The sequence below is a fragment of the Heliconius melpomene genome, chromosome 13 (genome assembly GCF_056956725.1).
Source record: "Heliconius melpomene rosina isolate 202511_hmr_F chromosome 13, ASM5695672v1, whole genome shotgun sequence".
In the NCBI taxonomy this organism is placed as follows: domain Eukaryota; kingdom Metazoa; phylum Arthropoda; class Insecta; order Lepidoptera; family Nymphalidae; genus Heliconius; species Heliconius melpomene.
In genome coordinates this window covers 5,868,136-5,880,685 of record NC_140401.1, presented here as the reverse complement: position 1 = coordinate 5,880,685, position 12,550 = coordinate 5,868,136, and the positions used below count along the sequence as shown (strand labels likewise).

The 12,550-nt window shown below is 32.3% G+C and overlaps 3 protein-coding genes across 4 annotated transcripts; 1 reads left to right on the top strand and 2 right to left on the bottom strand.

Moving 5' to 3' along the window:
* Positions 1–14: 14 nt before the first annotated feature.
* LOC146532709 (beta-1,3-glucan-binding protein-like) lies at positions 15–3,977 on the bottom strand. 2 transcript variants are annotated; one of them, XM_085195494.1, is made up of 8 exons: positions 3,919–3,977; positions 3,144–3,336; positions 2,779–2,933; positions 1,870–2,033; positions 1,151–1,402; positions 852–1,000; positions 467–568; positions 15–217 (listed from the first exon to the last, which is right to left on the bottom strand). In XM_085195494.1, the coding sequence occupies exons 2-8, from the start codon at positions 3,330–3,332 to the stop codon at positions 101–103; spliced, it is 1,128 nt and encodes a 375-aa protein (XP_085051620.1). In that variant the 5' UTR covers positions 3,333–3,336; positions 3,919–3,977; the 3' UTR covers positions 15–100. The 2 variants fall into 2 exon arrangements, with proteins under 2 accessions (XP_085051620.1, XP_085051619.1); XM_085195493.1 differs by lacking the exon at positions 3,919–3,977 and adding an exon at positions 3,734–3,749.
* A 524-nt stretch (positions 3,978–4,501) lies between these two features.
* On the top strand, positions 4,502–6,574 carry LOC146532708 (m-AAA protease-interacting protein 1, mitochondrial-like). The gene is made up of 3 exons (XM_085195496.1): positions 4,502–5,493; positions 5,563–5,761; positions 6,382–6,574. Exons 1-3 carry the CDS (start codon positions 5,047–5,049, stop codon positions 6,564–6,566), a joined length of 831 nt encoding a protein of 276 aa, XP_085051622.1. The 5' UTR covers positions 4,502–5,046; the 3' UTR covers positions 6,567–6,574.
* Positions 6,575–6,665: 91 nt separating this feature from the next.
* On the bottom strand, positions 6,666–12,449 carry Dbct (Dihydrolipoamide branched chain transacylase E2). The gene is made up of 9 exons (XM_085195860.1): positions 12,239–12,449; positions 10,447–10,610; positions 10,173–10,360; positions 9,852–9,976; positions 9,173–9,427; positions 8,714–8,980; positions 7,909–8,037; positions 7,044–7,115; positions 6,666–6,888 (listed from the first exon to the last, which is right to left on the bottom strand). Exons 1-9 carry the CDS (start codon positions 12,317–12,319, stop codon positions 6,724–6,726), a joined length of 1,446 nt encoding a protein of 481 aa, XP_085051986.1. The 5' UTR covers positions 12,320–12,449; the 3' UTR covers positions 6,666–6,723.
* Positions 12,450–12,550: the final 101 nt, after the last annotated feature.

The window sequence follows — 12,550 nt, the reverse complement described above, 5'->3', positions numbered from 1 at the left end:
ATTAAAAGTTGAAATCAAAGAAAATATATTTTTATTTCATTAAATATAATTCATTTTAACATAGTTCATATACATACATAATTCATAAACTATATTATATTTACAAGGCCCAAACGCGTACATAGTCAACCTGTAGAGACGCATCCTGTCCGTCGTTTACATCTAGAGTCCAAGTACGCAGCCAAGCGCTCTGACCATTCCAGAAATCTGTGGCAGCCTACAAAATTATATAGATATATAATATTTTTTTATTAAATGTTTAAAAAAATCTTCGTCTTTTGGAAACCAACAAACTACTAAACCATGATTATTTTTTATATAGCTACGTCGTATTAAATTTAATAAACAAATAACGTAGAACAAATTTTACAATGAGCATAAACATTTTTGAAAAATATAAAAAACTAATTTGATTGGGATTTGGGTATGTACAATAAATATAAATAGTTGTATGTTATAAAATTACCGTTGGAGAACCATTCCACCAAGGCTTAGAAGAAGGATTTGATACACCGTCAGGGAAAAATCCATTTGTACCTCCCACAGCCAAGTTTATTATAAGGTAGAACTGAAAAAAAAAAAATATTAAAAAAAAACGTAAGTTACAACAAATACCATTAAAAACTAAGAATTAGTGCGGAATAGTATTGTGTTTACTGTGTATTATTTAGATATTCTTAAATATTTCCTTTATTGCTATGAATATTTCATCACTATAATAGTAATTTTTATTTACCTATACCTGTTATTATAAAGACGTTTAATAGGATTCTATATTACAGCATAGGTTTATGGTTTATATGTTACGATAACAACCCTCATATTTCTTGTATAAATTATACCTATTGTACCTTTTGGTCAAATGGTGCCATTTTGGATCCATATCGCCATGGGTTAAGTAAATTAGGATTGCTATTGAAACCACCATGTTCCCAGAATCCTCCATTGCCTGGAGCAACCCGTCCTATTTCGACATCGTCTATACTAAATCTTAAGAAATCTGAAAGAAATAAAAATGTATATCTTTATTTTACATACATACTCGTAATAGGTATATATTACATGCTTATACTTTACGGACACTCGATATTTTTGTAATGTTATTTTTGTAATCTCTTGTAATGTTGCATCGAAATAAAAACATATTAACCTGGGGTCCATTCGAGTTGGTAACGGTGGAAATCTCGATCGTATCCACTTGGGTTTCTTCTAATCCAATGAGCTCGTTCCCACCCGTTGAGTTCAGGGTACGGTCCATAATGTAGAGTCGAGCCGGCCTCCTGCGTACCGATGTGTACTCCGTTGTGGAACATGTTGCGGTTGCCGCGCGACTCCACGAGGTCTATCTCACCGGACGCCGGCCAAGTACCGTATGAATTGTAGGCAGGCATAAGCCAAATAGCTGGTGGAAGATAATATTCATTGTTTATTATATTGCGAGTATTATAATTTGTATATTTGATCCACCTCATCAATGTATTTCATTATAGATAATTAGAGAATTATTCGAGTGGTTATGTTAGCTCAAGAGTTACAAGTTATCTTGTAAGTATAATCAAATCTACCCACATACCTAGTCATGCATATAAAAAATGACAAAATATATTTTAGTTAATTTTGATTTGATTATTATTATATTATTAATAATATCGGGATATTATTAATAATATAATAGCGGGAGAGTGTCTGACTTCAAACGTAATAATTATAGGTATAGGACCCATTGAGGAAATTAATTATTTTCATTCTCTGAAAAGACACTACTAACCGCAGAATTTCTTGAATTCCTGCAGAAAGTGGAGAACAGTGTGTATTGTCACTAAGTTAGACATAGGACTTCCCAGAAAACAAAAAAATATAATTGAGTACCTGGCCATAGCCAATCTCCGGCCGGCATCTTAGCGCGGACCTCGACGCGTCCATATCGGAAACTGAAAGAGTTGACGGTACGAATGCGCGCGCTCTTGATAGGGTTTAGAATGTTAGATGGAGTGCCGGTGCGCTCGCAGCCCCACCATTGTGGATTTGTACATCTAGAAAATAATCATATAATTTTTTGTGAGGTCATAATTATGAGGCAGTCGTGGCGCAGTGGTACAAGCGTGTGACTATAAAAACGATATAACGACGGTAGTGGGCTTGATTCCCACTCAGGGTTATGTTTTTCTTTGTATTTTCATTTTCTTCGCCCTAGTAGGTGCAAGTTTCAAACCCGCGTTCAGTTCCGCCATCACTGATATGTTTGTTATCACTATTTTAAATACCAAAAGAATAAACCGCCTGAAATCATTATAACATCGATAAAGATAACAAGATTGCATAAAATACATCATATAAAATATGTATTTCTTTTTGTGTTAATAATAATTAATTTTTGAAGTCGTCATGACGTTAGGGCAAAAGAGTGTGACTGTGACGACGTTTATGGTTTCAATCCCCACTCGGAGGAATGAATTATTATTTATTAATATTTTAACATCTTTGCTCTGGCACCAAAGCAAAACCTCGACCTTGAGTTTCACTACTTACGCAATGTCTCAAAAAAATGTTAAAGTGGGGCACGGAGTGTGTGCATCCCCTCTGAAGAATTTATTATTTTAATTTCCCCACTCCGGCCGACAAAATGCGCCTGTGAGCTGCCACTCAACACGTATTATGTTGAAAATTGAACTTTAACACAAGGTTCCCACTGCCTACCCTGTTATATTTGAGATACAGCGTGAAGCTACTACTAATACTAATTTATACTTAAAGCTAGATATTTGAGTATTATGTAACCTGTCAGCCGGAGCTCCACCTTCAATGTTTAGGTGACCGCTACTCAAAAAATTGGTTCCGAACTGGTCAGAGGTAAGTGAGGGACGAATAAAGAGACGTCCGCTGTGAGTAAAGGAGTTTGTGCGATTGTTGCTGTAGTACTGGAACTCCCAGTTCTGTTAAAATATAAGCTATTTTAATAAAAATATATCCATATACCCATACTCTCAGCATTTTGCATTTTTAGCAGAAGCTAATAAAATTGACAAACCATACAATATAGAGATCCTAAAACAAGAAATATTATCCAAATTTGTTATTTACTACGATATGAGATTATAATTTGTATATAATAAACTAGTTATATTATTAAAAAAACTACTCACGCCACCACCAGCTAACGTATTTTCATGCTGCCATTTTTCAAGATCGAACTCTTCAAAGTCGTCAGCAAATATCATAGCCCCGGAACACACTGTGACGGGAGCATGAGTGCCGCTCACGGTGGTTACACTAGGCGTGCATGCCGAGGCTATTGTGGCCAATGCCAAGGCTCCCAGGACTGACGACCACATTTTCCTGACCAAAGTTTATCATTTGTTAACTCCACCGATAACTGATAATAATGAAACTAGATGTTATGAGTACGAAAAGAATATATACTTCGAAATATTATAAAAAAATAGTGAACGGATTAAACAAGGTTTGACGCGAAGGTCGATACGACCTGTCTATCGTCTCAATTAGCTAAGACGCTTAATCCGATTTTTACGATTATCACTTTAAATTTATTGAACTTGGATAATTTTAAATATATTGTAAATAACATGTATCGTAGCTAACTGTTATATCTGTTCGACTGAGCATAACGGCAAAATGTATAATGTAAATAACAGGGTATCACAAAACAACGGCATTACCATTCTGACGCGCACTACTATTTTAAATTGATTCTAATAATTGCAAAATATTTTACCTGTAGGAAAATACATACATAACGTCTCGTATTGTATCAGATTATTACTTCGTATTGTACTTGTCGTGAGGAAGCGAGACTAATTTTACTTAAATCAATAGCATTTGTTATGAGGCTGAATAATACCTAATTAGTATACAAAAATATAAGCACTTAATATAATAAAATAAAATATAAACACTTACCGGGTCAATATTGAACGGAGTGTGAATAAAATGTTACATCAAATTACTTTTATATGGCGGTTTTGATAATATGGGATTTATCGTTACATAGATTTTATCTAAGCAAGATATGTTCGATAGATCTTGCTGTAGATATAATTAAATGTACCTACTAATATTACTTTATTAATCAATTTAAATTAAAAAAAAAAACATGTATACAGAGTGTTTTTGTCAGCACCACTTTAAATGGAACCAGTTTTAAATCTATAAAAGTCTAATAGAATTTTTAAAAAATCCCAAAAATTAAAAAGGTTTTTTTTTAAACAAAATAAATAATAAAATTATCTTTGTAAAACAAAACGCCATTTGTTAAGGACGATGCACGCACACATAAACCTATCAAAGGGACACCGCCGCGCTGCTAAAAAAAGTCCTACGTTTAAACTGTTGAGGTCCTTGATTAATTTTTTTACATATGGGTTTGAAATATCTTACCCTATATGCTTCCCGTAGAATATTATACTATAATATATATTTTACTATAATTTTACCAATTTACTAAAGAGTATTAAGTCAATAATAATTTTTAAAACTCTTTGCTTGCTTGAAAAAAAAAATATTTACTTACAGTTGACACTATTATCAAATCATATAACCTTTTATTTTGGTATAAAAATATGGAAAATTGTATAAGTGAAAAATACTACTTACACTAATAATAATTTCAAGCGAGACGTTGCAATGGGCTTATGGTAAAAATTTCAATTAATTACGTATCTCATTATAATTATAACAATGTATTCAACGTAAAGTAAGAAAATATAAAGTTATTTATTATTCTAAAATGAAAATTCTTTTTTGCTTAAGATATTTTCTAATTCCAAGTTAATGTGGTGGTACCTACCTTACTATTTATAGTTCTTCAATCTATTATTCTAAGTTTATCGATATATACAATATATATGACATTTAATATAACTTGTATATTGTGGTGTTATTATATCAATGTTTTTATATTATACAACGTAGATATAAACCGAAATTCGTTTTAAGCAGGCATGACCCTCATCAAATCTTGCAAATGCCGTACTCCCCTTATTATAAACCTACCCTAATTGAAGATATAATATAAACTAATGTAAAAAGATGATTGTAAACAACGGATTAGTTGCCAAAACATATTGGCCCGTTGCAACGCGATTCGCTTCTTTATGTCGTGCAGCACGAAAACATGGCAAATCAATATGCAAACCTGAAACCCTTACATGTGAAATTACTTGCCAACGCAGTATTACTTCCATTCAACGTGAATTTTCCAACATTTTCCGGCCTTTTGAATATAAGCTATGCACGAAAGATTCGTCGAAATTGTTAAATTCGAAGCGTAATTTTGAACTTTACAAGAATTTTACAAGATCTTTTATCTTTGGTCGTAATTCACCATCACCGAAGAAGCGGAAGAGACGTATACCTAAACTTATATTGGTACAAAATCCATTTTCCTGGTTGGTAAACAAAATAGATTTCCGTGTTCTAAGATACGTTTGGGATCCAGATTTTACAGAGAAAGAATTTAAGTTTGGTACAAAGCAGGTAAATCAAAACAGACATTTGTTCAGTGTTTCCTATAACATTGTAAATATTAATTTCTTTACTGTATAGGCAATATCAAAAGTGACTCAAGTTATAAGCGAAGGTCAGTACAGTGAACTAAATGGATTACTGACAAAAGCGGCGAGGGCTAGCTTGCTGCGCGAACTAGATCGTAATTGGGGTATAAAACAACGAGCATTGCTTGCACTCAAACAGGAAGACATTCAAATATCATCGCCACGTAAAGTTTATTTTATACGGATAGGAGGTACGTATTCTTACAAATTTACACTGGTGGAAGTTAATAGTACTGTACTACTTTAAACTTCTACCATAGTATGTTCTACTAATAATGTTTGCCTCCTATTCATCATGATATTTGCTTGGCTCCTATCAGATATCAATCTCAGTACCTAATTGAAAACAAAATGTTTATGCCAATATTTATAGTGCAAGATTTGATAAGATAGCTCAAATCGATTGATCAATGCGATTCTAAATTCATTTTTTTTTTTGAACTGTAACTAAGCTATGAAATATAAAAATAATATATATTAAATCAGCTTCATTATTTAAACATCAGGGGGCTTTTTTTCTCGAGTGGGGATCGAACCCACAACCAGCCGCGTTAAGTCACATCTATGTCCCTACACCACGACTGGCGTAGATATCTATTAACTAATGAATAATAATTATAAAATTTAGTACGTGGTAACGGAATTGATTTTTAATGTTTTATTTATTTATATCCAATTAAATTAATCTGGCAATCGATAAGGAAAATGTGAACAGAAATCCATCTATAAAAAATTAGCAAATCGGTACCAGTTTGGCAAGATTTTGTAGATTGATCATTACGATTAAACGCCATTACGTTTTTATTTGCAGACAAAAAGTTTTGTGATGTGGACATGGCATTTCTAGCGCTCAAGTGGACTCCAATAAACAACATTGATGCATTATTATTTACAGAAATATTTGCCCGCTTTCATCGCGAATACACTCCCTATTGTATACCAGAATGGACTATAGCCTATTTTAAGGTTACGCGGTTCGAAGTATTAAGACGATGAAAATATTTTTAAATATGTAAAATCACTGTTATGGTTTTTAAAAGCTTTTTTTACTTTATAGAAGTAAATATGTAATTATATTACCAAATAGAACAAACATTTTACAACAAAATAAACTTCTTTATTTTTACAAAAACGATAACAAAAAGTATTAAAGTTATAAATCTAAAAGTAATTTGCATGGCTCTTCGAGGTATTCTTTTAGTTGGTTTGAGAATTTTGCCATTGTAACTCCGTCAATCACTCTATGATCAGCTGACCAGCTGACATATAATATATGAGCTTTCACCACGTTGCCTTCCGAGTCAAATCTGGGCAGTACCTGAAAGTGGACAAATAAAACATAGTAACTAACAAATTTAAAAGCTTTTATTAGAGTTATTTAAACAAAAAAAAAAGAATTATATAATATTTTTATAAAAAATATTTTTAAAATGATATTTTTATAAAATAATAAATTATTTATATTATACTAACCTGAATTTTTCCTAGGGCACCTATTGAAACCTGGGGTGGGAATATTATTGGCTTCATATAAGTACCACCAACCTAAAATATTTTACTTAATATTTTAATAAATCTTGTTTTATAATAATGAGGAGACAATAAAGCATTATATTTCATACTGTTTTATAATAAATTAATTAATGTTTTACATAAATTGGTTATTTAAAATACTTATTTATTAGATACTTGCGGCCCGCTCGCGGTTACACCCGCGTGAACTATGTTATTATTAATTTCTGTCTCCATGACAACGTCCTAGTGACGTCTATGCAAAATTTGAGACTTCTAGCATTTGTAGTAACGAAGTTTCATACAAACTTTCGACCCCAAAAACAACTTAGAAATTGAATATTGCAAATTCCCGTCTTAGCGAGCACCTACGTCCTTTAACTAACTCCTATGCAAAATGTGAGATTCCTAGCACTTGTAGTTTCTGAGATCTCGTGATGAGTGAGTGACCTTTCGATTTTATATATATAGATAAGTAATTGAAGCCAGTCGTTGCACAAGGACGCAGAGTGTGACTGTAAATGCGACAGGCTGTGGATTCGATTCCCACTCGAGGAAATAAAGTATTTAATATTTTCATTTCTTCGCTCTGGTGGTGAGACAAAGCTCGGCGTTGAATTCCGCCACTTAACACGTAATGCCTCCAGAATTCGGCCTGTCTTAACACTAAGTTCCGAGTGTGTCTGTGTCCCCTCTAGCCAACTGTGTGCGGGATTCAATGTAAAGCTAAAAGAAATTGGTTAATTATAACAAAAATTATAAGTGGACAAAGCCGCGTTTGGGTTGCTTCAGTAAGTATTACTTCAGTAGTATTTAATATACTTACTATGCCTATATTGGAGATACTAAAAGTTCCACCTGTCAAGTCATTAATTCCAAGTTGGCCTTTTGAGCCTTTATCTTGCAATATATTCAGTTCTCTTGCAATTTCCATTATACTTTTCAATTGGACATTCTGTATGGAATAGAAAAATAACTTTATTTCTTGAAACGTTAGGAGGAGACCTCGTTTGACCTTCGGGAATATAGTATCGATGATACTGGAGAAGAATCAAGAAAAAAGCATAACGACCCGCAGAGGACCGTTTCATCTCCTTTTTTTCGTTTCGTTTGCTGTCATCAAACTCTTCATGAAGAGGTTGATGACCGGGGACGCAGCGAAAGAGGATTCAAAGTCCGTAGCGTTTAGTGTTCCATTCTCACTAGTTACTTCTCTAGGGATAATGCGTGAAACAAAAATAGAATGAAAATACTAGTGTTAGTAGAAGCGCACTAAAATTTATATAACAACATGATGACGATGATACTACATAGTACAAAACAAAGTCGCTTTCCGCTGTCTGTCCCTATGTATGGTTAGATCTTTTGCGTTAATACGTTGAGTTAATGCGTTGAGTTGACTCAACACGCAAAGCCTCCGGAATTCAGCAGAAAGTGGGGAACTGAGTGTCTTATCACTAGATTCCCTCTGCCTACGTTGTGTGTTGGATACAGCGTGAAGCTGAGCTGACTTTGATTTATTTAACTTAAGTATTGTTAAAATATACAGTAAACTTTTGAAATGTATGTTTTTTTTAAACTTTGTTTAATTATTTTTAAATAAAATTATTGACTTCTTAAACAGTGTTTACCTTAATCACAGGAACTACTAAGCCATTAGGAGTATCCATTGCCACTCCTATATTATGAGAAGCCTTATAGATTATATTTTCACAGGTAGCATCTAGGCTGCTATTAAGTAATGGAAATTTCTTTAAGCCTTGAGAAGCTGCCTTTATTATAATAGGCATATAGGTTAGTTTCACGCCTTCTCTTTGGGCGAGTTCTTTAAGACTATTTCTTGATTGCACTAATTTCGTTACGTCATACTCGTCGCTGAATACAAAATGAGGTATTTTCTGAAATTAAAAGATAAGTAATATCATTTTAATATTATATCTATAAATAAACAATGTATATCTATGTTTTTCTGTTTTCTCTTTTCAGTTCAAAATGGAAATAATTATGTTGTGAATAGCCATTTCATATTATTAAGCGCATTAATAAGTTTGCATAAAATAAATATATTTAATAAATAACATGCATCTTACCATAGCCTCTGTCATTGACTTAACCATAGCTCGAGTAAAGCCTGATATGGGTAAAATTCGGTCTTCGGAAATTGTTACCGCATTCAAAGAGGCACTAGGGTCAAATGATGAATGAAAATTAGGCACAGATTCTGTTGATATATCATCACTGGGCACATCATTAGATTTATCTGAATTAATATTAAGATGACCCAACACATCTTCTTTAAGTACTCTCCCATTTCGTCCTGTAGCCTTTACTGAGTTTAGATCTACCTTGAAAAAGAGTACAATAATTAACTAATTTCTTTAAACAAAAAAATGTATATAAATAATTACTTTTGTGTTTACTGATTGTGTAGTCTTTTCATGACTCCAGTCTTGGGGAAACCCATATTATAAAAATATTCCCCTAAAGGGAATAAAACCTCACATTTAAAGTTAAACAATTTTTTTTATAGCTTCACACTGTATCCCACTCAAAGCAAAGTAGGCAGAGTCATGTTGAGAAAGTAGTGTTTGTCTTTTATTAATACCGATATATGACGGTACATGGCTCAAATTGCTCTTTGTCGGAGTCAAACTTTATCGGTTATAAGTGTTATATTCATATTTTATATCGATCATACCGTTCTTACAATTATTAAAAGTTAATAACCTACGATTTAAAATGTACAACAGTTATGTAAAAAATTCTAACTTTAAATTGTGCCGCTATCCTCCTAACCGCTGGCGTTGTTAATACTTTCCCTTTATTAATTCCTTCTTTTGCTACAATTGGTGCAGCCTCGGTCGGTTTTGCTTCCTCAGGCACCGAAGTGATCTCTGTGTACACAAAAAACAATGAAATAAAATGTATAAACAAAAAAAAAACCAGTCAAATGCGAGACGCACTTGCCCACCGAGTGTTCCGTACAAATTTCATGATTGTGAGTCAACAAAAATTGATTTATAAAAGTACTATTTCTTATCGTTTCGTTTGTTTAAATACTTTTTATAAACTGATTATTTTGTTAACTACCTTCTTCTTCCGAGCCTTCTAATTCAATATCAACAAGAGGTTGTCCAACCAAGGCGGTTTCGTCTACTTGGTGGTAAAGTCGTGTGACCACTCCGTCATAGCGACTAGTTATTGTTACTGCAGCTTTGTCACTTTGAACTTCACATATATTATCAAATTGCTGTACCTTATCACCGACTTTTACGAACCTTAAAAAATATAAAATTACATTGGATGATTCATATTTTTGTATTTATAATATTTATGTTAAAAAAAATATTTTAAAAAAAATTACCATTCTTTTACAACGACTTCTCTTATACCCTCACCTATATCGGACAATTTGAAGGCAACGCTTTTATTAACTGTACTTGTCGTGTGTAGCCATTTCGATTTTAATTCGGTATCGTGCTTTGTGTTTTTGAAGAAATTTAATTTATTAAATGATGTAAGTCCTTTCTGAAATAAATTTATAAAAACTTCTTCAATTCATAATAGTAATAGGCAAGTGTTAATACGATGTTATTGTTTGTGCATTTCCTTATTACGCAAGTAGTAGCTCTACTGTACAATTAAAACAATTAAGGAAGACAAACAACCTATAGCAATGTAATTAAAAGAATATAAATGATTTCAAAGTTTTTATCTGTATGTTCGTCTGTTTGTACCCGCACATCGTTAGATCAATTTGTAGTTGTAGTTCTTTTTAATTTTGATAACTGGCACACCTGATGTAGAATATTACCTATAAACTATTAAAAAAATAAAAGCAAATAAAAACTAAGGAAATCAAAAGTTGTTGAGCGTGATGAGCTTTTTTATTGATATATAAAAAATTCAGATTTGGAACGTTTGATAAATTATAATTATAATAGTCCAACTAGACTATAAGAAAAAAATAAATACCACCCAAGAAAAAGATGTCCAGCGTAATAGGCATTTTCCATTAAACCCTCGTTCCCCACTTTCCGCCGAATTCTAGAGGCATTGTATGTTGAGTGACAGAACTCATCGCCGCGCTTTGCCTCGACACCAGAGCAAAGAAATGAAAATATAAATTTAAATAAATATTTCATTTCCTCGAGTGGGGATCGAACCCACAATTAGTCGCGTTTACAGTCACACTTTGTGGCCCTGAGCCATGACTGGTTTCCGACAATAAAATTAGATCATTTCATCTTTACCTTCCACCCGAAACGCGGAGAACGGAGTGTACTAAATTCTCATTATAAGCTGCAAATTTCTACCACAATGGAGGGAGGTAGCATGGCAAGGATAATAAAATCTACGCAATTGAAACCACGAATGGAACGAGTACTGGAACTAGTAGTGATTGGTGTATTAGCCAGGTTGTGTTGGGTAGTAGGTTTATACTAGAAGCAATAGGCGACTTGTGGGTGTCAGTATACTGTCGCCCACAAGAAGAGAGAGTAGATCCTATAGGATCTTATGACTACAATTTTTGTATTAATAAATAAAAAATATGGATATGGGTGGTAAAATATCAAAGGCATAAAGTAACCTATAAAGTTATAAATTTACAAGATCAAAGATTTCTTATTTAATTTACTATGCAAATAAAATAATAAGGAATATTTGAAATTTAAAATACATAGATACTCAAATAATAATTAAAGTCGTTTCAGATAACGCCAGTTTACTTTATACCTTGATAAGATTTGGCAACTTTTTATCTCGAACTATTTTATATAAATTATTTTATGTTTACATAAATTTTTTGTTGTTACGTTAATTTGTATAAATTTTAGTACTTTTTAAATTTAGCTGTCATTACTCATAAAAATATGTTTTTACAAGATAAATATGATGTTATTACAAATATTTTATTTTTTGTCTACTCATTTTATGTAGGTAGGTACATTATTACGAAAAATATAAATTATATGAATAATAAACTTTGAACAATAATAATACATTGGCATTGATATTGGTAGGCAATAAAAATGGAATAAAAAGGAGAAATGCTGAAATAATATTTCAGCTGTTATTGTACTTTGGCACAACATTTAAGTCTACAAATATTATTTATGTATTAAATTTAAAAATTATAAAAAAAAATAACTTACAGAATGTACTGCGAGCCATGGCTTATAATATTTATTTATATTTCCTAATTTTATAAGTAATCTTCTTGCGTTTAAAGCCATATTTATGTCATAAACATAACCTTACTTAATAAGACAGCATGACGAACAGCCAGTTTTGGCTGCTCGAACACAACTGGCTCTTATCGAATACATAATTATCTACGGGTCGCAACATTGATTAACATTTTAAACACAAACGTTGTATATTATCATTATACACTTAAGTCGAATATTTCGTTTCTTCTTACGTCACTATAGTTAAAGGTCAAGAAATAAGTTATTTTAATATGA